The following is a 23,466-nucleotide window of genomic DNA, read 5'->3' as shown; positions in this document are numbered from 1 at the left end:
TGCCCTGATTAACATGTATTTTTTTTTCAAACCTTCAGATGAATGAAGCTCATTTAAGACACTGAATCACATGCAGATGAAAAACACAAGTGCATGAAAGGGATACATCGTGGATCAACTAAGACTGGTAATTAATTGAAAGAATTCATACATTTGAAGCATCCAAACATGCAAATTGTGATTGAATTTAGCACTCACCTTTCTTTGAAGACTAGAAGAGAAACCAGGAAGTAAACTCGGATCGAGCAAACTCAAATTGAACAACTTCAATTTAAGAGCTCTCTATTAATAAGCCGCATCTCACAACAGACGTATATTAATTTCAGCCGACAACAGATAAGCGTCTATCCTGAGAAAATTAATTTTAGCAGACAACAGATAAGCATCCACACTGAGAAAATTATTCCACAGATCAGCATTGCAATTTTGCCTGCATGCTTATAAGGAAAGTAAAACAACCACCGTTTAAAGAAGCAGGTAACAAAATCCAATTAATGCAATCCAACAAAAAAGAAACCAACTATTTAATAGATCACAAAAATCATGCATTAAATAGACAGAGTCCTTGGCGTGAAACGAAATATATAATCACCCTGAGTTATCAAAGTTCAGTAAAAGTGAGATTAGATTGAAGTTCTTGAATTTAAGGCGCTGACGAAATGAATATCCAAGAGGCTTTATACTAAATGAATTGGTAGAAACGAGAGAAAGATCATTAATCCCCCTTAAAAATGGCACTAGTGCGAGGAAGTTATCTTATGCTAGCGAATTTACTCTAGCTTATCATCTCAATTAAGAAGAAGTAGACAAATGACAAAAACAAAGTGAAGTTCAAGAAAAAGCCATAAATCTACTAGAATGCAAGAAAAAGTGTAGGAGATATGACGGTTACATGCACTTAAAGAGATACTAAACAGACAGTGATGACAGATATCCCTTCCTTCTAACATGTGTCTGCATTCTTTCTTGTCACTTGTCAGTGACTTGAGAAAGGCATGAGAGCGATTTCTCCGAGGATATCTTCGTGCATCTTATAACACAAGTTCTTGTGGGAGATACTGTAACTATGACTACTTATAATAGGGTACATTTAAACATGAAGCAGACCAATAAATAGATCTTTCATTTCAGGATCAGTTAGACTCAATTATTAACCAATTTTTAATTAATTCTACCAGATAATGCATAATGCAAAGTAGCAAATGTATATTAATCCATTGATATAACGTATGTGACGAATATTGTCTGATTTCAAGTTTTAAAATGATATTAACATTAAATTACACAATTGACTTCACATACTCCAAAGAAAGTTCATCGCGGAAACTAGAAATTTCATCATAAACTGAACAAACTACTTGACAGGCTTAGTAGTTGACCTTTGACAATGAAAATACTCCAAATGAAATTTTGGAACCCACTAATTTGACATTAAATTACAATATAAACAAAATTGTGGCATTATTTGTCCAGTTGATGCTGTTTCATTGATTAAAAAATTAATTACTAGACTTGCGATGTAGTTGGTCCGAACCGTGATAAACCTTTTTGAATAAAACAAAATGACTTTACCGCAAATTTGACTTCCATAAAAGCCCATAGATTTTTTTTTTCTCGAAACACTTGAATGTTGGGTTAGACCAAAAAGTATAAACTGTGAATGAAAAGATACCATGTTGATTAGGAAATTAGAGAAAAAAAAAGGAATTTTTTTGCTCATTGTGATAGGTTGCATTTTTGTTATTAAATTTATGATCGTTTTAACCTTGTTTTTAGCCAAATATTGTGTTAATTAGTAGATTCTACTCATATTAGTGATTGGTGTTGGTTGTAGAAATTCGGAGCAAAAAGGGATGAAAGACGTAATCTTCACTGGATTTTTATGCTATTCGGCATAGTCATGTCAAGCCTAAACTCTGCACGTCCAGGAAGCTCAGGAGTTGGCTCGTGATCTCCAGCTGTGAGTTGAAGTCACAAGAGTTGGATTTTTCCACAAATTCCCACAAATGTGGGGCACCCTCATGTGGATGATTTTTTTCGATTGCTCTGTTATGTGTTTAGAATTCCAGATTTTTTCATATGTGCTTTTAATTGTTGATCCTTAGCTGTTTCTTTTACTTTAACAGAGGTCAGGTTTGGCCCTCCTGTAATTCGCTGTACTCTTTTTCGATATAAATAAATTATGGGATGGCATCCCTACCCCAATTTGGGGCTTTGCCAAAAAAAAAAAAAAAAAAAAGTTGGATTTTTCACCAGATGAATAGTATTTTATTCCTACTAGGATGCTAGTTTATTTTGTCTTTTCTTTTTTGGATAAGATTTGATTTGTTGGAAACAATTTGATTTCGCTTAGTAGTAGTAGTTTAGTAGTAGTAGGAAACGGAATAAGGAAAGGCATGTTTTGCTTCTTTATCTTTTCTTTCTCGAAAGTCGAAACAACAACGAGGATGAAGTGATCACATCGCCTTACCACAATCTGGTGAAACAGATTAGGAACATGAAGAGCAGAGAATGGTCATGCAAGCTGCAACATATCTGGAGGGAAGGAAATCGATGTGCAGATTGGCTAGCGAAGGAAGCAATCCGTTTACAGTCATCAAGCGGACGATTAGAAGAGCCACCGGAAGGACTAAGGGAGTTACTAGGAGCTGATATAATTGGGGTCACAACCCCACGCTTAATACCATGTTAAAAGGCAGTGGCCTCTCCTTTGTATTCAAAAAAAAAAAAACAACAACGAGGAAGTAGTTAGGATGACTCGTCTTTTCCTTTTTCTTTTTTTCCATACTTCATCTCGTATTCTTGGAAAATGGTCTTGACAATTAATTCCAATACTTGGCGCATAGCTTTTTTCTTGGGAACGAACTAAGTTTGTCATTCAGGTATTATTCAAACTTGTGAGATCAAATTAATTATATTTATTTCTTTTATTTACTGGTATTTGTGTGTTCTCTAATTTAATTTCTTGTAGTTATTAAGTTGTTTGAATATCAAGGGTGCCCAATATTTAATTCAATCTAATAACCTAAAGCCAATTAGAGCAGTTAAATCCATAATTATTTAGTTGCTTAAAATTAGTGGTGACTGGTTTAATTGGATTTGTGTCAGGAGAACATATAGGCTAACCTAAAATAACCCTCGTAGCGTGTTATTCGGTTAGAATATGATTTCTCTAATTCTTAAGATAATTGAAAAATTAACCCTGCTTATCACTATATACAAAAATCTATATTTTGTTCGAGTAGATATTTATTATTACACAGGCTCGATACCTATCAATTTTTGACGCCGTTGTCGGGGACTGGTACCTGATTAATTTGTTTCTTTTTTTGAGTTCATCTTATTTTTATTTTTCTCTTATTTTTTTTACTAGTTTATGGCTGCTAACATTTAGTATTTTGGAAATAGACTGAATTTTATTCCTAAAAGGGGTAATGAGGTTTGTGTTTTTTCTAATAATCCACATTTAGATACCTCTCTTATAGAAAAATTGGCTATTGCAACTTGTGAAATTTGTTATGTCTCGAGTCATTCAACCGATATGTGCCCCGCATTTCAATATGACCTAAGTGCCCTAATCTATACTTTTGAACGTTTTCCAACCCTAACTCAAATGTGGGACCCTTATTCAAACGTGTATGATCAAGAATGGTGAGACAACTCCAACTTTAATTATGCAACAGAGCCAATAGATTTTTAACATCAATATAAATAGTAATAACCATCATTCACGTCAGGTAGATCTCTTGAAGAAATAATTAAATCACTAACTATTAACACATATCGATTTCAATAGGAGATAGAGATGAAAATTAGAAACTTGTTGATTAAATGTGTCTGATGGCATCTTAAGTGACGTAATTAGCTTCTCAAATTTATGAAAAGTTGCCCTCACAAACCATTATCAACCTTATGGAAGATAAGAGTGCAAATACCCCGACAAGTGACGAGAAACTGCAAGAATCTCAAAAAGAAGGATCTAAAAATGCAGTTGAAAAGGGCGCAATGAGACCCCAACCTCAAATTGCTCTATTGAATGAATTTAGTGAACAAATTTCAAATTTGGTGACAGCCCCTCCATTTGCTAACCAACATCTTCTTGACTCTTATTCTGTAATTTTTGTTAGTGAGATTGTCTTTGTTATACTAAAAGTTTTTGAATTTTGTGGCAGGAATAAGTTAGGAGTTGTGATAGCCAAATATTTTGAATTGATAATTGCTCGTTGTTGACCTTGATCGATCAATCCTTGGTTTTGATGATTAACAAACTAAAATGTAGATTTGGGCTAATGTTTTTATGTGAGCAATTTGTTAGAACAGATTCTTGTGGCACAAAAGAAGAAGCAAAAACATGGCACTCATGTCGGACGTCCGAAAGGAAGCTATCGGACGTCCGAAAGGATGAAGAACATCAAGAAGGAAACTCTGTCGGACGCTCATGAGGAAGTATCGGACGTCCGGAAGGATCGGACGCACGCCTCGGACGCACATCGATCGCATCGGACATACGAGAAATTTCGCAAAGATTTGATGACTCTCTGACGACGTTCGGACGCAGGGTTCGGACGTCCGACAAGTGGTTTGGACGCAGGGTTCGGACGTCCGACAGGCCAACGGCTAGTTTTGACAGCATTTAATATTTGACCGTTGGAGAGCCTTTTGGAGCCATTTCTCACCTTCTATAAACACCCCAAAGCACAAGAAGACAAGGGACTTTTGCCAACACAAAATACAAGCTTACAAGTGAGATTTTTGAGTAGAAAGATTCTTTGTTGGTTGTATAAGGGGTTGGGGAAGTTGGGTTGTGAGGTTGCTCAAGTGAAGGTTACTCTCTAGGAGGAGTAAAACCTTGGTGAAGGTGAACCTATCACTTGAAGTGGTAAAACCTTGGTGAAGGTTGCCTCATTTGTATAAAATAGTTCTTAATTGGGTGAGTGATCTTTCAAGTGTAGGTTGTTGAGAGTTAACTAGAATAGTTGTAAAACTCCTTGGCTCAACCAAAGAGTGTTTGGGGTGAGGAAGGAGTGAGCCTTCACTTGTACATCTTGGTTAGCATCGCCATCTATTGAAGAGGCCATTGGATTGATCTTTGGTTTGCATTTCTTATCTTTTCTCTTTAATTAAGTTTTCTTTATTGTGCTTAAATTTGATATATCTTTGTGCATCATTGTGAAATTGTTTGTACTCATTGGGTTGCACCAGGCCTTACAATTGGTATCAGAGTTTGGTCTCTTTTGATCAAGCTTAACCGCTTAGAGTAAAGATCATGGCAACCATAAAAGTTTCTTTTTTAGAAGGGCAATCTATTGATAGACCACCTATGTTTAATGGTTCTCATTTTAGCATGTGGAAACAAAGAATGATGATTTTCTTACAATCCGTTTATATTGAATTATGGTATGTGGTAGAAGATGGTCCTTATGAAGCCAGAATAATTGACTCTACCACTAATTTGAGTAGATTAAAGACTAGACAAGAATTGAATGAAAAAGATAAGATATATCTTTCTTTAAATGCCAAGACCATGTATATATTGTGCATTGCATTAGATGTAAATGAATCTAGTAGGATTAAAGGTTGTAAATCAGCTAAAGACATTTGGGATAAATTGTATGAATTTCATGAAGGTAACCAAGATATTAAAGAACAAAAGAAATCTTTACTTGTTTCTCAATATGAATTTTTCAAAATGCATCCTCTTGAAAATGTTGATAAGATGTGTAGTAGATTTTGTGACATTATTCAAGATCTTAAATTGCTTGGAAAAGAATATTCTTTGGGTGAGAAAAATAGAAAGATTTTGAATGCCTTGCCAAAAGAATGAGAAAATAAAATAAATGCTATAGAAGAGGCAAAAGATTTAAATTCTATGTCCATTGAATCTCTTGTGAATTTTCTAACCTTTTATGAATTAAAGCTCAAATCCAAAGTGCAAGAGGAAGAAAATGCAAGAATATATAAGAGAGGCATAGCTTTCAAAGCATCTCAAGTGAGGGATAACTCATCCTTCATGGGTAGTGAAAACATGGAAGTGGACAATGATATAACTCCTCTCTTCAAAAGTTTCAAGAAGATCTTCAACAAGAGAAGTTCAAGAGGAGATTGCAAAATTACATGGGATGAATGCAATTCAAAAGAAGGAAAAGAAGAGTTGGCCCAAATGGCACTAATGGCCTTTGGAGAAGATGAGGTAAATTCTTATCACTCTTCTAGTGATGAAGATAATAGTATGCGATTTCTTATGATTAAGATGCATAAAAAGTTGAGAGAATCTTATGCTAAAAATAAAGATTTGAAAACAAAAATAAATGCTTTGTTGAAAGAAAACTCCAATCTTTTTCAAGAAAACAAATGTTTGAAAAAGGAAAATGATGATTTGAAGAAATGTAAAATGGCTTTTGATTGCAAAAATAATTTGAAAAAGAAGTTGGAAGAGAAAACAAAATTTTATGAAAAAATGTTGGAGGAACAAAATTTGTTAAAGAAAAGAATTAATGACTTGAACGAGTTTCTCCAAAATGAAAAAGAAAAGTTTTCTCAAACAAAAGAAAGAAAATCTTTTCAAGGCATAAATAAGTTTGCTATAATAAGAGATAAGGGAATTAGTTGCATTAAATCCACCTATGTGCAAAATACTTTTATCATGTGTCACTTTTGTTGCAAATTTGGACATATGCAAAATGATTGCTATGTAAAGAAAAATATGAGAAAAGGCATGAAATCCATGTGGATTGCTAGATCATGTCGTATTAACTCCCAAGGACCCTATAAAGAAAGGGTACCAAATGAAATTTCTCATATTTAGGTACATCATGAAGATTTGATCCAAGAAGTGCTAAATGGTTGTAAGTACATTTGAAAATTTTGATATTCAATATGGTCTTGATTTGAAAAATAAAGGGGGAGTTTGTTTTTTTGATTGATGCCAAAAGGGGGAGTAGGATTTATTGAAATTTCTTTGTATGTTGGCACTTTCTAAGGGGGAGCTTTATTTGAACTTATTTGATAAAAAAAATCTTCATTTTGTTTGTCATCATCAAAAAGGGGGAGATTGTTGACCTTGGTCGATCAATCCTTGGTTTTGATGATTAACAAACCAAAATGTAGATTTGGGCTAATGTTTTTATGTGAGCAATTTGTTAGAACAGATTCTTGTGGCACAAAAGAAGAAGCAAAAACAGGGCACTCATGTCGGACGTCCGAAAGGAAGCTATCGGACGTCCGAAAGGATGAAGAACATCAAGAAGGAAACTCTGTCGGACGCTCGTGAGGAAGCATCGGACGTTCGGAAGGATCGGATGCACGCCTCGGACACACATCGATCGCATCGGACGTACGAGAAATTTCGCAAAGATTTGATGACTCTCTGACGACGTTCGGACGCAGGGTTCGGACGTCCGACAAGTGGTTTGGACGCAAGGTTCGGACGTCCGACAGGTGGTTCGGACGTCCGACAGGCCAACGGCTAGTTTTGACAGCATTTAATATTTGATCGTTGGAGAGCCTTTTGGAGCCATTTCTCACCTTCTATAAACACCCCAAAGCACAAGAAAACAAGGGACTTTTGCCAACACAAAATACAAGTTTACAAGTGAGATTTTTGAGTAGAAAGATTCTTTGTTGGTTGTATAAGGGGTTGGGGAAGTTGGGTTGTGAGGTTGCTCAAGTGAAGGTTACTCTCTAGGAGGAGTAAAACCTTGGTGAAGGTGAACCTATCACTTGAAATGGTAAAACCTTGGTGAAGGTTGTCTCATTTGTATAAAATAGTTCTTAATTGGGTGAGTGATCTTTCAAGTGTAGGTTGTTGAGGGTTAACTAGAATAGTTGTAAAACTCCTTGGCTCAACCAAAGAGTGTTTGGGGTGAGGAAGGAGTGAGCCTTCACTTGTACATCTTGGTTAGCATCGCCATCTATTGAAGAGGCCATTGGATTGATATTTGGTTTGCATTTCTTATCTTTTCTCTTTAATTAAGTTTTCTTTATTGTGCTTAAATTTGATATATTTTTGTGCATCATTGTGAAATTGTTTGTACTCATTGAGTTGCACCAGGCTTTACACTCGTGATGGAGGAGTAATTAAAATTATTGTTTAATTGTTTGGCACTATCTACTAGTTCATGGAAGAAAATACTCTCGTATACTTAAGGACCACTCTACTTAGGAAGATTATCAAGATTATATAGAGGATGAATTACTAAAACGAATTACAAGATTTTATCCTCCTTAAACAGACATGACAATGTCTAGTCAAAAACATTAAAGAAAGGCGTTTATTGGGAGGCAATCCAATTCACTTTCTAGTTCACTTTTTTCTTTATTATTTTATTATTTTTATCTTAGGTTTCTAGCATTTTGTGTGTTTAATTTTCATTTTGTTGTTTTAGTGGATAGAAGACTATTATCCAACAAGGCGTGCCCGAGCCTAATTAGCTGATTAGTTTTAAAGATACGTTTAGAAATTTTGAAAGAATACTGGTCCAAGGACGTGCCCACGTCTATGAGTCATGCTGAAATTGGTGAGTTAAAAACTTTTTACTAGAAGACTCCGTATATTTTAGGCATGCACGTGTTAAATGATTGAAAAATTTGGTGGCTATTTTCATTCTATTGGTTTCACCCCACTTTTTACTCCTAATTCTTAGTAATGTACTACCTTCCTCCGTGTTCAAGGAAGTGTCGTTGTCCTCTTTCTTTTATTTTATTATTTATTTCTTACATTGGGGCCAATGTAAATTTAGGTGTGGGGGAACGATTTGGATTGCTAGCTAGACATTAATTGTTCAGTTTTCTTTTCTTTTTGCTAGTAGTCTTTGTTGGCTATTGATAGGTTGCAATTTGTTATTAAATTTATGATTATTTTTCCCTTGATTCTAATCAAATATTGTTCTAATTAGTGAATTCTACTTATATTTGATATTTGGTGCTAATTGTAGGGAGATAGAGTAAAAAGTGATAAAAGGGGTGATTTTTCAAGAATTGTTGTCAAATCCGAAGACGTGGGATTTGCACGTAAAAGTTTTCTAATCCAAATTGAATTTCGAGTAAGGCAGTTGGCCGAAAATTAAGAGACTTTCTCTTTTCTTTTAGATATTTCATTTAATTAGGAAACAATTAGTATTATCTCTTTAGAGAGTTTTCTTTTCCAATTAGGAATTTATTTTATTTTAAAAGCTACTGAATAGGAAATAGTTGCGTCTGACTAGGAGCACTTTAAAAAAGGCAAGACTTCAACTTGTGTTTTTTTTTTCCGGAAATGATAATTGATTATATTAGCTCGTGTAAGAAATATACACTTAATGAGCAAAGGTTCAAACTGAACTATACAAGTGTATGCGACACTGAGGATTTAACAATTTCTCATCAAAAGATATGCTTAGCGCATAAAGATTGAGATTACTTATGCTATTCCTAACTTCCTCCCTAGCTAACACAAATGAGCATTCCACAAACATTGAACTTAGATCATGAATGTCCTCTAGATGAGAATAAAGTTGAATATCAGTAGCCTTTTTGGCTTCTATCAGCTTCAAAAGCTATCGTTGTGTGATTGCTACTTGAATTCGCCTCCATTGTTGCTCCATTGCCTTATATCATTGCTAGTTTGATGGCAGCTGTGTTATCCATTAGATTGTTCCTTGTGCTGTATTCCTTTACTGCCCACTAAGCTAACAGTTGATCATTTTCCTTCATTGCAACAATGCCTATTCCCATCTATCTTTCTTTTCCTTGATTTTCAATAGCTAGACAGGTGGTTATAGGAATTTCAGTATTTCTGCTTTCTGCCTACTCCACTATAGCTTCTGTTGTTTCTAGGATGCTCATCTTGTCCTTTCTGTCATTGATTCTCTGAATTTCCAGCCACTCTTCTTGAGCTTTGTGTATGATCTTAATTGCTGATCTTCTATTTTTTTGAAACACATTGTCATTCCTAACCTTTCAAATCTGCCACAACATGTTTACAGTGAGTGCAATATGTTCCAATCGTTTAGGTCATTTCCTGGCCTCTATTAAAGCATACCACCATCTTTTAAACTTCCCTTTTTGGTCCTCAATTCCATCCCATTTCAATGGTGCTATATGCCATGCTTCTTCTGCATTCCTGCAATAAAAAAGTAGATGTTCCACATTTTCCTCCTCTTCACCACAGGTCTCGTATATTGATGATCCTTTCTTTGTTCTGCTAAAAACCACTTCATTAACAGGTAATGCTTTATTCAGGCATTTCCAGATGAAAATCTTCAGCTTATGTTTCACTTTAAGCTTCCACAAGTGTTTCCATAGGTGTTGCTCCTCTATGCTAGTTTCTCCTCTTGTCTGCCTTTTTTGCTTCTGCTTGTCTCCCTTCTCATTGAGTTCCTTGTATGCTGAGGCCACTGTATATTAGCCATTTCCACTATGTAACCAAAAGTGACCATCCTCCGTATTAGGCAAGCTAATTGGTATCCTCATTATCTTTTTGGCCTCCCCTTCCTTGAATAGTTTGAAAGCCAAGGCTCTCTTCCACCTGTAGTTTTGGATCAAGTCTGCCACATTTTGTAATTGACAGTTTTGAGGCCTAGTTGATACAGGCTTTCCTTGGAGGATCTCTGGTATCCAATTGTCATCCCGAATTCTTGTACTTCTTCCATTTCCTGTTCCCCTTTTTAGTCCTCTTTGAACATCCTCCCTTATTGCCATTATGCTTTGCCATATCCATGATGCATTTTAGTGTACCTTGCAGTTGAAGATTGTCTCTTTTGGGAAGTACTTTGTTTTCAAAACTCTGCTTACTAGGGAGTTGGGCCTTGTTATTAGCCTCCAAATTTGTTTCCCTAATAATGCATTGTTAAAATTTAGCAAATCCTTGAATCCTAAGCCTCCATTCTTTTTGTCCAGTGTGATTCTTTGCCAGGAGCACCAATGCATTTTCCTCTTCCCATGTTCCTCTCCCTACCAGTAATTGGCCATCATACTGCTTATGTCTTTGCACAGTCTGACTGGTAGTTTGAAGCATGACATGGCATATGTAGGCATAGCAGGCGAATTGGTTCGACTTCTGTGGATGAGCTGCTATCACCACTGGATATACATGATGACTGCATCCAGAGAAGCAGATTGTTATGTTCAAGATGATCCAACTAAATTGAATAAGATTGAATAATCAAGGCAAATAAATAGTGCTAAAGGGCATATTTAACGTCAGACGTAATGTGATGAAGAGGAAAGTTAAGGGGTTCATGAGCAAAAAACTACCCAGATTTTATATATGAAACTTGGTGAAAATGATTGTAAGATCGATGAGTTAGTTTTATGCGGGTATAGAGCATGAATGTAAATATTACATGCAAGTTTCCTTCTTTATTTCTTAAGTTGAAAATCATTAATTAGACCAAATGGCAAGCCCGTCCAGGCGTAAGAGACGAGTAGTATATATTTAAGCACAGCGTATCTTGTGTTCCACATTCTGTGCTACTTCGTGTCCCACTTTTTATTATATTGTTATTTCTCTTTCATAAACATCACATTTTAGTTTTTTTTTTAAGATCCAATAACTATTAATTGAATAATACACAAAAATTAACAAACTCAAAAAATCAAAATGCATAAAATAGGAGATTTTTATGAATTTTCTGCTGTATTTTTTAATTTTCTATTATATATTACTTTTTTAAAATTGTTTTATTTATTTTTTACTCAATCAATAGTTATTGGATTTTAAAAAAACTAAAAAAGAACTAAAATATAATGTTTATTAAGAAGAAAAAATAATAATATAATAAAAAGTGGGATGAAGAATGGCACCGCGATATTTAAGCTTGTAGCTAGTTATACGTACCCACTACTAGGCGGAAGGTAAGCAGAAGGATCAATCCGAAATTTTGGACTCAGATCTAAGGCGCTGAGTATCATAACAATTCCATCTCTCATGACAACAAATACCAGCTGGTTGTCGCATGAAAATGTTCCACTCGAAATCCTTGCACAGAAGTCTCTCGTGTTCCACTACAAGCAATTGAGAAAAACGTAGTCTAAAGAAATTAAAACCAGTGCATACAAAAACAAGTTGCTATATATGTATGCTTCGAGTGCTTGTGGAGAGTGAATGGGTGAAAAAAACTAAGAATGAATGGGCGAAAAAACTGACCTGTCTGATGCGGTCTAGACTTCTTGATTCATACATTGCAAGTTGAGTCTCGTGGATTGCAAGAAAGTGCAATTGATCCTTGTGAAATTGGATAACGGTCTCTGAGGTTTCTGATGGCAGCCACCACCCAACTGATATCTGCATCGAGATGCTTTTCTTTTTCTCCCACGCTATTGTATCCCAGACAATGATCTGCAACAAAAGGGAACAATATGATGGATTCAGGAATTTTGCATGTGAGATGGGTCGGATTAGGAATATTATTACTGCACATTGCAGCTAATAACAACAATTCTTATGAGGACATGAGTGTGACATATGTTTTTATTTAGAACAGACCTGAGAATCTACTGCAGCAGAGACCAGCACTTTTAATGAGTTCGAAAATGCTAAGCCGCTAACCCTTTTCAAGTGCCCAGAAAGCCTGTTCATAAGCTGTAATATGTATGGAAAATGGGTAAATTGATCGCTACGACTCTTTCATCATTTGAAAAGTTTTACACACACGATATAAGTGTTATACCTCAGAGTCTCGTACGTTGTAGATGAGAACAGTTGAATCGTCCATGCCAATAGCAACTAGGTTGTTATCTAGAGGGTAGAATGCCATGCATGTAGCTGTAGGTGGAGGCAGCAGGCAACGCCTCACTTTCTGCAGTTAACATCCAACAAATTGAACTCGAAATCAATGGGAGGGACGATTCATGTAAAATGGTGCTCTAACAATAAAATTAGCAATTTATTTTTTCCACATGTTCAAGAATGCAAATTAGATTTGCCCTTCTATAATAGTTATTAGATAGATAGGATAAAGGATATACAATGATCAGCGGGAATCACACACAGCATTTTTCTTCTGCATGACTGAAGTGTTTTGGTTAAACATTTTCTGCTGGCTTTTCCATTTCTATCAGCTCAAATTAAAAAATTTTGACAAATAAGTTATCACATGCTTACCTCAAAGTTTACAATGTTGAACAATGAAACCATCCCTCCTGATGCTGATACAAGATAAGAGTCGTTCTTGGATAATGCAAAGCATGGTGAGACTATTTGATATGGGTCATTGTTGAGGTCATTGACCATAACTGATCCAGTCTTCGGATGCCAAAGACAAGGGGGACGATTTGTTGTTGCCTGCGGCAATGAGCATATTGCTAAATAACAGAACTGTAATAATTAACTATTCCAATTCTTCCCTCAACACACGAGAAAACAAAGATACACATACAGAACAAAGAGAGAGAGAGAGAGAGAGAGAGAGAGAGAGAGAGAGAGAGAGAGAGAGAGAGAGAGAGAGAGAGAGAGATGCAGAAGAAAACAGAACGCATCAACTGTTGTACCTGGCCATAATTGTTATACCCATTTCCTGGCCACTTCCAGAATAGATGAATGCCATCTGCTGCTAAAGCCAATATTCCGTTACCTGCGTTAGTGTATAGCAACCTACATATCTGAGATCAATAAAAGTCAATAAGTAACTTCAATTTGACCCAAAAAGGCAGAAGAAGGGAACTGCTCATACCTCCAGCTAATTTCAGTATAATAATATTTGTACGATTGTACCAGAAGAGCAGTACAAGGAGTGATCAAGTTTATCTTTCTTAGCATTACATATGAAAAAGATTATCAGTCAATGGAGAAGTTCCATTGCGCTACATAGAGTGAGGGTGCGTTTGATAAAACGAAAATTTAAAAAAAGTCTAAAATCTGAAATTTGAAATTTGAAATCTGAAATCTAAATCCATTAAGTTGTTGAATTGTAAAATATTAAATCTAATACATTTGAGTACATATCACGTTAAGTGATATGTGAATAGTTTATCACTTCATGTTGGGAGCAAGTTTTGCCTAGAAGATTCAGTATTACTTAATTAATTCAGATGTTGAATTTTTAGTTATCAAACGGTTGAAATATATTAAGATTTGAATCCATTAACTTTTTAAGTGCTGAATTGGGTTCTCAAACAGGTCTGATATTTTCTTTGTTTTACTTATCTCTTTGCTTTACTAAAGAATACGGTGTGCTCGCCGCAATTAGTGGCATATGCCAATTTTTGGAGAGGTGCCACCTGTTATTGGGTGGCCCTCTACAAAAAAAATTAAAAAAAAATCTCGTGGTGAATGCAAGAAATGTGTCGTAGTATAATTCTTTACATAGACCATAAAAGACCATACTTAGAGTTAGAATCATGACATTTTTATATTTTTATTTAATTTTGTGGTAGAAAAATAATTAAAGTATGTTATATTTTTTTATGGGTAAAATACACTTTCCTGTGATTTAGCATTTTTTCACATTATTCCCTTGAGGTTTGAAAAACTATATATAACCTCCTCATAATTTGGATTAAAGTGTCGAAATCACGAAATTTGCATTATAAAATGGAGTCAACTAAAATATCAAAAGTACCCCTTTGTGAAATTGAAAATTATTAATTAACCACATGGGCATTATATATATATTTTGAAAACTATAAGGGGATTATATGGTAAAGTACTAAACCATAAAGGGGTTATGTAGTAAAACATAAAATCATAAGGAGTTAAAGTGTCATGCATATTATATTTATATATTTTGGTCACTGAATCCATTTTAATTTTTAAACAAGGATATTTTCACATTTCCTTAGGTTTCGTCACAAAGGATCATTTCCGTCACTTTAACACTTTAATCCAGATTATGAGGAGATTATGTATAGCTTTTGAAACTATGAGAGAATATATGAAAAATTGCTAAACCACAAGAGGGTAAAGTGTGTTTTACCCTTCTTTTATTGTACACCTGGAATGACATCTACCCACTCAATTAAGTGCTTCAACCTTTGTACTTTAGTAGCAATGTTTTTTTTTGCCCCCTTCCCCCAAAGATTAAGTAACCTACATGATAATTAACCTACACATCTGTGATAATTAAAAGCCAATAAGCAACTTTTGAATCCTAAATTTAGCCCAAAAAAACAGAAGGAAAATGCATACGCCCCAACTAAGTTCAGGTCAATGAATACTAGTACGGTTATACCAGAAGAGGAGCATACCGAGTAATCAAATTTATCTTTCTTAACATCGCATGTGAGCAAGATTATCAGTCAAAGGAGAAGGAGAAATTTGATTACTACACAGAATGGAAACTTTTTTTTTTTTTAATTTTCTACTGATCATCTCTTGTGGTGGTTAATGCAAGAAAGGCATATATCATGGTATAATTTCTTACTAAGAATATAAAAGACCATATCTAGAATGAAGAAATTTCTATATTTTCATTTAATGTTTGTGGTAGGAAAATAGTCGATGTGTAGTATGCTCTTTTAATGTACGTCATTGAATTAGGTTAAAAATGAACAACTCTAGAAAATGAGATTAAAAATATAAAGCCAACTCCTAGTGGTGCCTCCAACACCAACGGTTAAGTGTAGCCCTTAATATGAACGAAGACTTATGCAACACAGAATCTTACCCTGTTTGTCTTAAATTCAGCTGTGAGCCTCAGGGATTTGCACTGCGAAACTTGCGTAGGTTTTGCATATTCCTTAGTGCTCAGTTGGTTGTTTAGCTCTGAAATTCCTAGACATTTCATGTTTTGATCATCCTGTTTTCAGACGGTTCAAGTTTACATATCAACCATGCTCGAGCAGTAAAGTTAAACAAAAGAAGAGAAAGTGAAAATCAATGTCTTGTAGATCAGAAGAGAAAAGGAAATCTAAAGAAAAATTCGCAGACCACGCCCCCATGGCCATGGGGATGTTTTCATCCTCAACTTTAATTCAGGAGGGTGTCACTGGCCTAATTGTGCACTGTTAATGTAGCAAATAGTTGCTTCTCGAAAAATAACAAAAAAAAAGAAAAGAAAGGTTTTAGTAGCTGACCTTCCCTGATGATCTGCAAGGACGTCCTGTCGAATCAACAGAGCCAGAAGGCAAAGTCTGCAGCAATTGGGTACCAATATCATTTGCCAAGATTTTGATCTTACTATCATCAGCAAAGACAGCCAAAAGAGTGCCTTCTTTGTTGAAGCAAACATAAGGCTTTGCCTTGACATAGAGAAAGAAGTTAACAAGTAAATGAAACATCATTTTTATCATCACAAATGATTGAAAATCTATAATACTCTTATAGCAAGTAAAAGCATAATTCCAAAAAGGTGTATAGATCATACAGGTAGGCCCCCATCAGCGTCAAGAGAGACTAAAATATTGACATTGTCCATGTCCCAAAATTTGAGTAAATGCTCGTCACCAGCAACCAAAAACCTGTTTCTGCATGTGCTGAATTGCACTATGGCTGCAGAAGACTTAGAGAGCCCATCGTAGCTTTGGGTTATAAAACCTTCAGTGTCTTCCCATTCAACTAAATATGAGTCTCCATCTTCGTTTGTCCCGCAAGAAAACAGCCTGACAATGTTTGGTTGATTTAGTTTCTGGAGAAACACCAAGGACAATACTATATCTAGGACTTACCTTTTACCATCAGCACTATAGGCCATTCTCATGCAAGAATGGCCAGGTGCATCAAGGGCAACCCTTGGTCCTGTGTTATCATTGTCAAACATCCACGCTTTTATCTCACCATTTGTTGATGTAGAAAATACAAACTGCAATGCATCAATTAGTAAAACCATTAGAAAAAAAGAAAAAATATACCAAATCAAGTTAAAAAAAAAAGTAGAGAAAGGAAAGTCTTTAATGGTAACAAGGAGAAACTATACATGGATATCTTCCTTCAGATGAGCGCACAGCGAGTACACAGGGGCACCATGACCTTCACATATGTATTGTTTGGAACCAGTCATACTATCCCACACCTGGCACAAACTATAAATATTATTACCTATTTCATTTAACTAGTAAAATTACTAGAGTACAATTTCATATTTGGACCTTAATGAGTTTGTCCTCTCCACACGTAATTACAAGAATTTGATCGTATGGCGAAGAGAATGCAAGATCGTGTACCCCTCCCAAGTGAGCATCGATCTTCAAAGTTAAAGTGGTTATCAGAAGGTGAACAACTTTAGAATTTAAAAGAGAACAGAATAGATATACCTCCAATTGTTTTTCGATGTAATTACCAGTAGCATGATAACAATACAACTGGACAATTTGTTTTGAGTATGCAACACCTATTATAATGGGTAAAAGAAATTATACTTTTAACAAAATAAATACTTAGAAGATAGATGGTAAAGAGGAAGTTCAACTCCTGTGTATTTACCAAAGATTGAACCATCTGGGCTCCATAAAACACGATTAACTGAAATTTTGGGATTTTGATTATAATCAATCTGAAATGAAAGGTTCAAATAGTATCAGGACGACTCCAAGATGAAGATCAATAATGATCAGTAATTAATTTATTTACCAGGAATGATGAGGAGATGGTCTCTCTCTTCCAAATCATGAACGCATTCCAAAAAAATTTTACCTCAGAGCGGACATCCCACAATTCTGTTTCACCATTGATGCTTCCAACTGAAAAATTAGAACAATAATACACATGTCAATAAAGTTGATACTTGATAGTAGAACATTAACTTAGTAAAGTAACTTAGTCGTACGACAATTGACCTAATAAGAGAGTTGCTTTCAAAGGATGAAAGTCCATGCTAGTCGGTAAGGAGCTCATGTCCATACAACGTTCAACCTTTCCAGGTAAGTCCTCAGGACAATTAACATCCAAATTCTGGCTTTGAACTGGAACATTTGTTTGTGACACAACCTAAACCAGTACAATTGCAAACCAAAAGAGCGATGATTACATGTAGAAGGAGAAAAGGCAAGGGAAAGATAATACAAGTGCTCACTAGCTAGCTTGGTAGAATAAGGTGCACGCGCGCACACACACACATACATACATATATACTAGGGGGGGAGTACCCATGTTTGATACCTATGGTTAGAGAGAATTTTTCATTGGACAAATAATAGTACATTCTGCAAAGAAATAGCCATTAAATATGACAAACATAATAATAGTACGTTCTAATTGCAACACACACTTGTACACTTTGCTTTATCAATATTTTTACAATTTTATAATTCCCAAAAGACCCATACAGATATCAGTTGAAAATTGTTCAAGAGCAGACATAAGTTGTTTCAGACAAAGAAATATTCTCCAATGGTTAGTTATAACAATGTGTTAAATACACAACATGTTAATATGTCTTTGTGTTAATTGCACAATAAAAGCCACACTTCAATTAAATGTGTCTATAATACAATTTTAGTAATTATACCAACACATAAGTTTATATGAGTTGTACTTAATGCAAAAAAGGTTACAAAATAATTCCATATTCTAGAAATACCCAGATGTTTCTATAAATCAAAACTTTAAATATACCAAAATGAGTATATTTTGGTAAATATACCTAAATACATGCTGCCCTTAATTGTACCAAAAGTTTTTAAAAAATTACACAACATTTCACATTCCCAAAAAGCCTCTATCCATGTGGTTAAAATTCGAATCCTCTTTGACCACAACTCATTATTATATAGTATAAGGATATCCTCCAATGACTAGTTATAACTATGTGTTAATTGCACAACGTGTTCATATATTTTTGTGTTAATTGAACAACAAAAGCCACACTTCAACTAAATGTGTCTATAACATCATTTTAGCAATTATACCAACAAATAAACATATATAAGTTGTACTCAATGCAAAAACGATTGCAAAATAATTTTATATTCTAGAAATACCCAGATGTATCAACAAATCAAAACTTTAAATTTACCAAAATGAGACCATTTCGGTAAATATACCCAAACACATACTATCCTCAGTTGTACCAAAAGTTTTAAAAACACTACACAACATTCCACATTCCTAAAAAGCCATATCCATGCGGTTGAAATTTAAATCCCCTTTGACCACAACTCATTCTTATATAGTATAAAGATATCCTCCAATGGCCAGTTATAGCAACGTGTTAATTGTATAACGTATTAATATGTTTTTGTGTTAATTGCACAACAAAAGCCACACTTTAACTAAATGTGTCTATAACACCATTTTAGTAATTATACCAACAAATAAGCTTATATGAGTTGTACTCGATGCAAAAATGGTTGCAAAATAATTTCATATTCCAGAAATGCCCAGATGTCTCTATAAATCAAAATTTCAAATTTACCAAAATGAGGGTATTTCGATAAATATACCTAAGCACATACTACCCTCAATTGTATGAAAAGTTTTAAAAAAACTACACAATATTTTATACTCCCAAAAAGCTCCTATTCATGCGGTTAAAATTTAAATCTCCTTTGACCACAACTTATTCTTATATAGTATAAGGATATATATATATATATATATATGCACGTATATATGTATGTATGTATGTATATATGTACAGAGAGAGAGAGAGAGATCTATTAAATGTGATTTCTCATTCACCTCATAATCACTTTAGTAATGACAAGCTTTATCAAACATTTGTAAATACCTTATCCACAGGCATCCTCGAGAATATTCTAAAGGCATTGGTGGAATCCTTGATAGCCTCCGAAGTCACAACTAAAAATGCGGTTCATGGTTAGTAAGATATTTGGAAGTGCATAATAATAAAATATTAATAAACATATGGGATCAAAAGGTACCGAGGTTGTTTTGATTTGTAGGGTTGATAGCACTGGATGAAATTTGAGAGTCAGGCAACCTAAATAGTGGAAAATTCGAATTGCCAACAAGCGGAGATTTTGATACTGAGATAGCTTGAAAGGACTGAAATTAATTATGGAGAAAAGGATTAGTTAGAAAAAAAAATGATACTCAGAGAAAGAGATAAATCCAGGCTGAGATAGGTAAATACCAATGGGATTTGGTCGTTTAGTTGACCAGTACATTTGTGATCAAACAAAAGGGAATTGATTTGGGGCACACACTCAGAACGTCCACATTGACTATGCTGCCAGTTCAAACTACATGTCATAATGAAAGAAGATCAGATTCATTGAGTAAAATGGAACTAATTTTCCAAGAATATTATTTGATGTTTAATTAAGAAAAACGACAAAGATGTTAAACATATCATTGGAAAAATTCCAAATGGAAAATGACATAAAGAGAAGACATGTACCTCTGGTTGATGAGCCGCCGTAACCGTGTGGTCTCCATGTTAGGAAGCTTTATTTTCCGGCGGAAGTGGGGATTTGCTTCAAGGAGTGCCTTAACTTCATCCATGACTCGTCTTCTAGCAGATATAATATCTCCATACGTGGAGAGCGAATGGTGTTTTCTGGAATTATAATAATAGCAGTCGTCGGTGCTGCTTAGCTGGTGGTGTCATCAATATGTATAATGTCTAAAGAATTGATTGACAAGCACAAAATCCATGCCTGAAGTCTTCCATTGTTAGGAGCCAAGCCATTTCTTTGTACAGGTGTTCATTTGATGACGCAAAACATTTCAAATCTTTCAGCAGGATGTCTAGTGCCAAAGCCAAGTCTTGCCTACAAACCAAAAACGCATGTGTTAAATTGTTTCAAAAACTGGTTTCGTTGAAATTTTAATAAACAGTCCAACATAACTTACCTGTCTAGTGCCTCAAGAAACTTTTGTTTTCTGATTTCGAAGTACATCTTTATAGAATACTCGTTGCTATCGGGTGTTGTGAAGCTCGACAAATAAGCCTCTACCTCGCTCCAATTTCCACTCAATACCAGCTCTTCAAAATAATTCATGTCGAAGTAGAAACTAGTCTCTTGCTCGAGCCTATATGGAATTCGTTCACCGTGTCAAAGGTTTAACTAAAGTCATTGCTTAATTTGCTGAATTAGAAAACCGTAGCTGAAATTAGAAAATAGGAAATTGAAACTCACATATGAGCAGTTTTGTGGAGGTTCTCGTCCTTGCAGAACTGTCGAATCAAGAAGAGGAGGTCTCTGCTGAGGGACATTGCCCTGATTAACATGTATTTTTTTTTCAAACCTTCAGATGAATGAAGCTCATTTAAGACACTGAATCACATGCAGATGAAAAACACAAGTGCATGAAAGGGATACATCGTGGATCAACTAAGACTGGTAATTAATTGAAAGAATTCATACATTTGAAGCATCCAAACATGCAAATTGTGATTGAATTTAGCACTCACCTTTCTTTGAAGACTAGAAGAGAAACCAGGAAGTAAACTCGGATCGAGCAAACTCAAATTGAACAACTTCAATTTAAGAGCTCTCTATTAATAAGCCGCATCTCACAACAGACGTATATTAATTTCAGCCGACAACAGATAAGCGTCTATCCTGAGAAAATTAATTTTAGCAGACAACAGATAAGCATCCACACTGAGAAAATTATTCCACAGATCAGCATTGCAATTTTGCCTGCATGCTTATAAGGAAAGTAAAACAACCACCGTTTAAAGAAGCAGGTAACAAAATCCAATTAATGCAATCCAACAAAAAAGAAACCAACTATTTAATAGATCACAAAAATCATGCATTAAATAGACAGAGTCCTTGGCGTGAAACGAAATATATAATCACCCTGAGTTATCAAAGTTCAGTAAAAGTGAGATTAGATTGAAGTTCTTGAATTTAAGGCGCTGACGAAATGAATATCCAAGAGGCTTTATACTAAATGAATTGGTAGAAACGAGAGAAAGATCATTAATCCCCCTTAAAAATGGCACTAGTGCGAGGAAGTTATCTTATGCTAGCGAATTTACTCTAGCTTATCATCTCAATTAAGAAGAAGTAGACAAATGACAAAAACAAAGTGAAGTTCAAGAAAAAGCCATAAATCTACTAGAATGCAAGAAAAAGTGTAGGAGATATGACGGTTACATGCACTTAAAGAGATACTAAACAGACAGTGATGACAGATATCCCTTCCTTCTAACATGTGTCTGCATTCTTTCTTGTCACTTGTCAGTGACTTGAGAAAGGCATGAGAGCGATTTCTCCGAGGATATCTTCGTGCATCTTATAACACAAGTTCTTGTGGGAGATACTGTAACTATGACTACTTATAATAGGGTACATTTAAACATGAAGCAGACCAATAAATAGATCTTTCATTTCAGGATCAGTTAGACTCAATTATTAACCAATTTTTAATTAATTCTACCAGATAATGCATAATGCAAAGTAGCAAATGTATATTAATCCATTGATATAACGTATGTGACGAATATTGTCTGATTTCAAGTTTTAAAATGATATTAACATTAAATTACACAATTGACTTCACATACTCCAAAGAAAGTTCATCGCGGAAACTAGAAATTTCATCATAAACTGAACAAACTACTTGACAGGCTTAGTAGTTGACCTTTGACAATGAAAATACTCCAAATGAAATTTTGGAACCCACTAATTTGACATTAAATTACAATATAAACAAAATTGTGGCATTATTTGTCCAGTTGATGCTGTTTCATTGATTAAAAAATTAATTACTAGACTTGCGATGTAGTTGGTCCGAACCGTGATAAACCTTTTTGAATAAAACAAAATGACTTTACCGCAAATTTGACTTCCATAAAAGCCCATAGATTTTTTTTTTCTCGAAACACTTGAATGTTGGGTTAGACCAAAAAGTATAAACTGTGAATGAAAAGATACCATGTTGATTAGGAAATTAGAGAAAAAAAAAGGAATTTTTTTGCTCATTGTGATAGGTTGCATTTTTGTTATTAAATTTATGATCGTTTTAACCTTGTTTTTAGCCAAATATTGTGTTAATTAGTAGATTCTACTCATATTAGTGATTGGTGTTGGTTGTAGAAATTCGGAGCAAAAAGGGATGAAAGACGTAATCTTCACTGGATTTTTATGCTATTCGGCATAGTCATGTCAAGCCTAAACTCTGCACGTCCAGGAAGCTCAGGAGTTGGCTCGTGATCTCCAGCTGTGAGTTGAAGTCACAAGAGTTGGATTTTTCCACAAATTCCCACAAATGTGGGGCACCCTCATGTGGATGATTTTTTTCGATTGCTCTGTTATGTGTTTAGAATTCCAGATTTTTTCATATGTGCTTTTAATTGTTGATCCTTAGCTGTTTCTTTTACTTTAACAGAGGTCAGGTTTGGCCCTCCTGTAATTCGCTGTACTCTTTTTCGATATAAATAAATTATGGGATGGCATCCCTACCCCAATTTGGGGCTTTGCCAAAAAAAAAAAAAAAAAAAAGTTGGATTTTTCACCAGATGAATAGTATTTTATTCCTACTAGGATGCTAGTTTATTTTGTCTTTTCTTTTTTGGATAAGATTTGATTTGTTGGAAACAATTTGATTTCGCTTAGTAGTAGTAGTTTAGTAGTAGTAGGAAACGGAATAAGGAAAGGCATGTTTTGCTTCTTTATCTTTTCTTTCTCGAAAGTCGA

At 34.8% G+C, this 23,466-nt stretch overlaps 1 protein-coding gene across 1 annotated transcript; it reads right to left on the bottom strand.

Annotated features, from left to right (window-relative positions):
• Window positions 1-10,825: 10,825 nt before the first annotated feature.
• On the bottom strand, window positions 10,826-21,032 carry LOC140008860 (topless-related protein 1-like). Its single transcript, XM_072053761.1, has 22 exons — window positions 20,956-21,032; window positions 20,669-20,848; window positions 20,473-20,586; window positions 20,214-20,372; window positions 19,979-20,055; window positions 19,581-19,651; window positions 17,755-17,839; window positions 17,546-17,592; window positions 17,336-17,405; window positions 17,167-17,243; window positions 17,002-17,097; window positions 16,830-16,925; window positions 16,582-16,715; window positions 16,281-16,515; window positions 15,991-16,155; window positions 13,468-13,578; window positions 13,082-13,261; window positions 12,648-12,776; window positions 12,464-12,559; window positions 12,125-12,316; window positions 11,816-11,982; window positions 10,826-11,075 (listed from the first exon to the last, which is right to left on the bottom strand). Exons 1-22 carry the CDS (start codon window positions 21,030-21,032, stop codon window positions 10,826-10,828), a joined length of 2,808 nt encoding a protein of 935 aa, XP_071909862.1.
• Window positions 21,033-23,466: the final 2,434 nt, after the last annotated feature.

The sequence above is a fragment of the Coffea arabica genome, chromosome 6c (assembly GCF_036785885.1).
Source record: "Coffea arabica cultivar ET-39 chromosome 6c, Coffea Arabica ET-39 HiFi, whole genome shotgun sequence".
In the NCBI taxonomy this organism is placed as follows: Eukaryota; Viridiplantae; Streptophyta; class Magnoliopsida; order Gentianales; family Rubiaceae; genus Coffea; species Coffea arabica.
The sequence above is the reverse complement of the archived record's forward strand: the minus strand, read 5'-3'. Positions and strand labels throughout refer to the sequence as shown.

Excerpts from the sequence above, each read along its gene's own strand:
- LOC140008860 (XM_072053761.1), bottom strand. The coding sequence starts at position 21,032 with ATGTCCCTCAGCAGAGACCTCCTCTTCTTGATTCGACAGTTCTGCAAG. Across the intron at positions 16,516-16,581 it reads TATAGTGCTGATGGTAAAAG|GCTGTTTTCTTGCGGGACAA; the intron begins GTAAGTCCTAGA and ends AAACATTGTCAG. Across the intron at positions 13,579-15,990 it reads CTTGCAGATCATCAGGGAAG|ATATGTAGGTTGCTATACAC; the intron begins GTCAGCTACTAA and ends TATTGATCTCAG.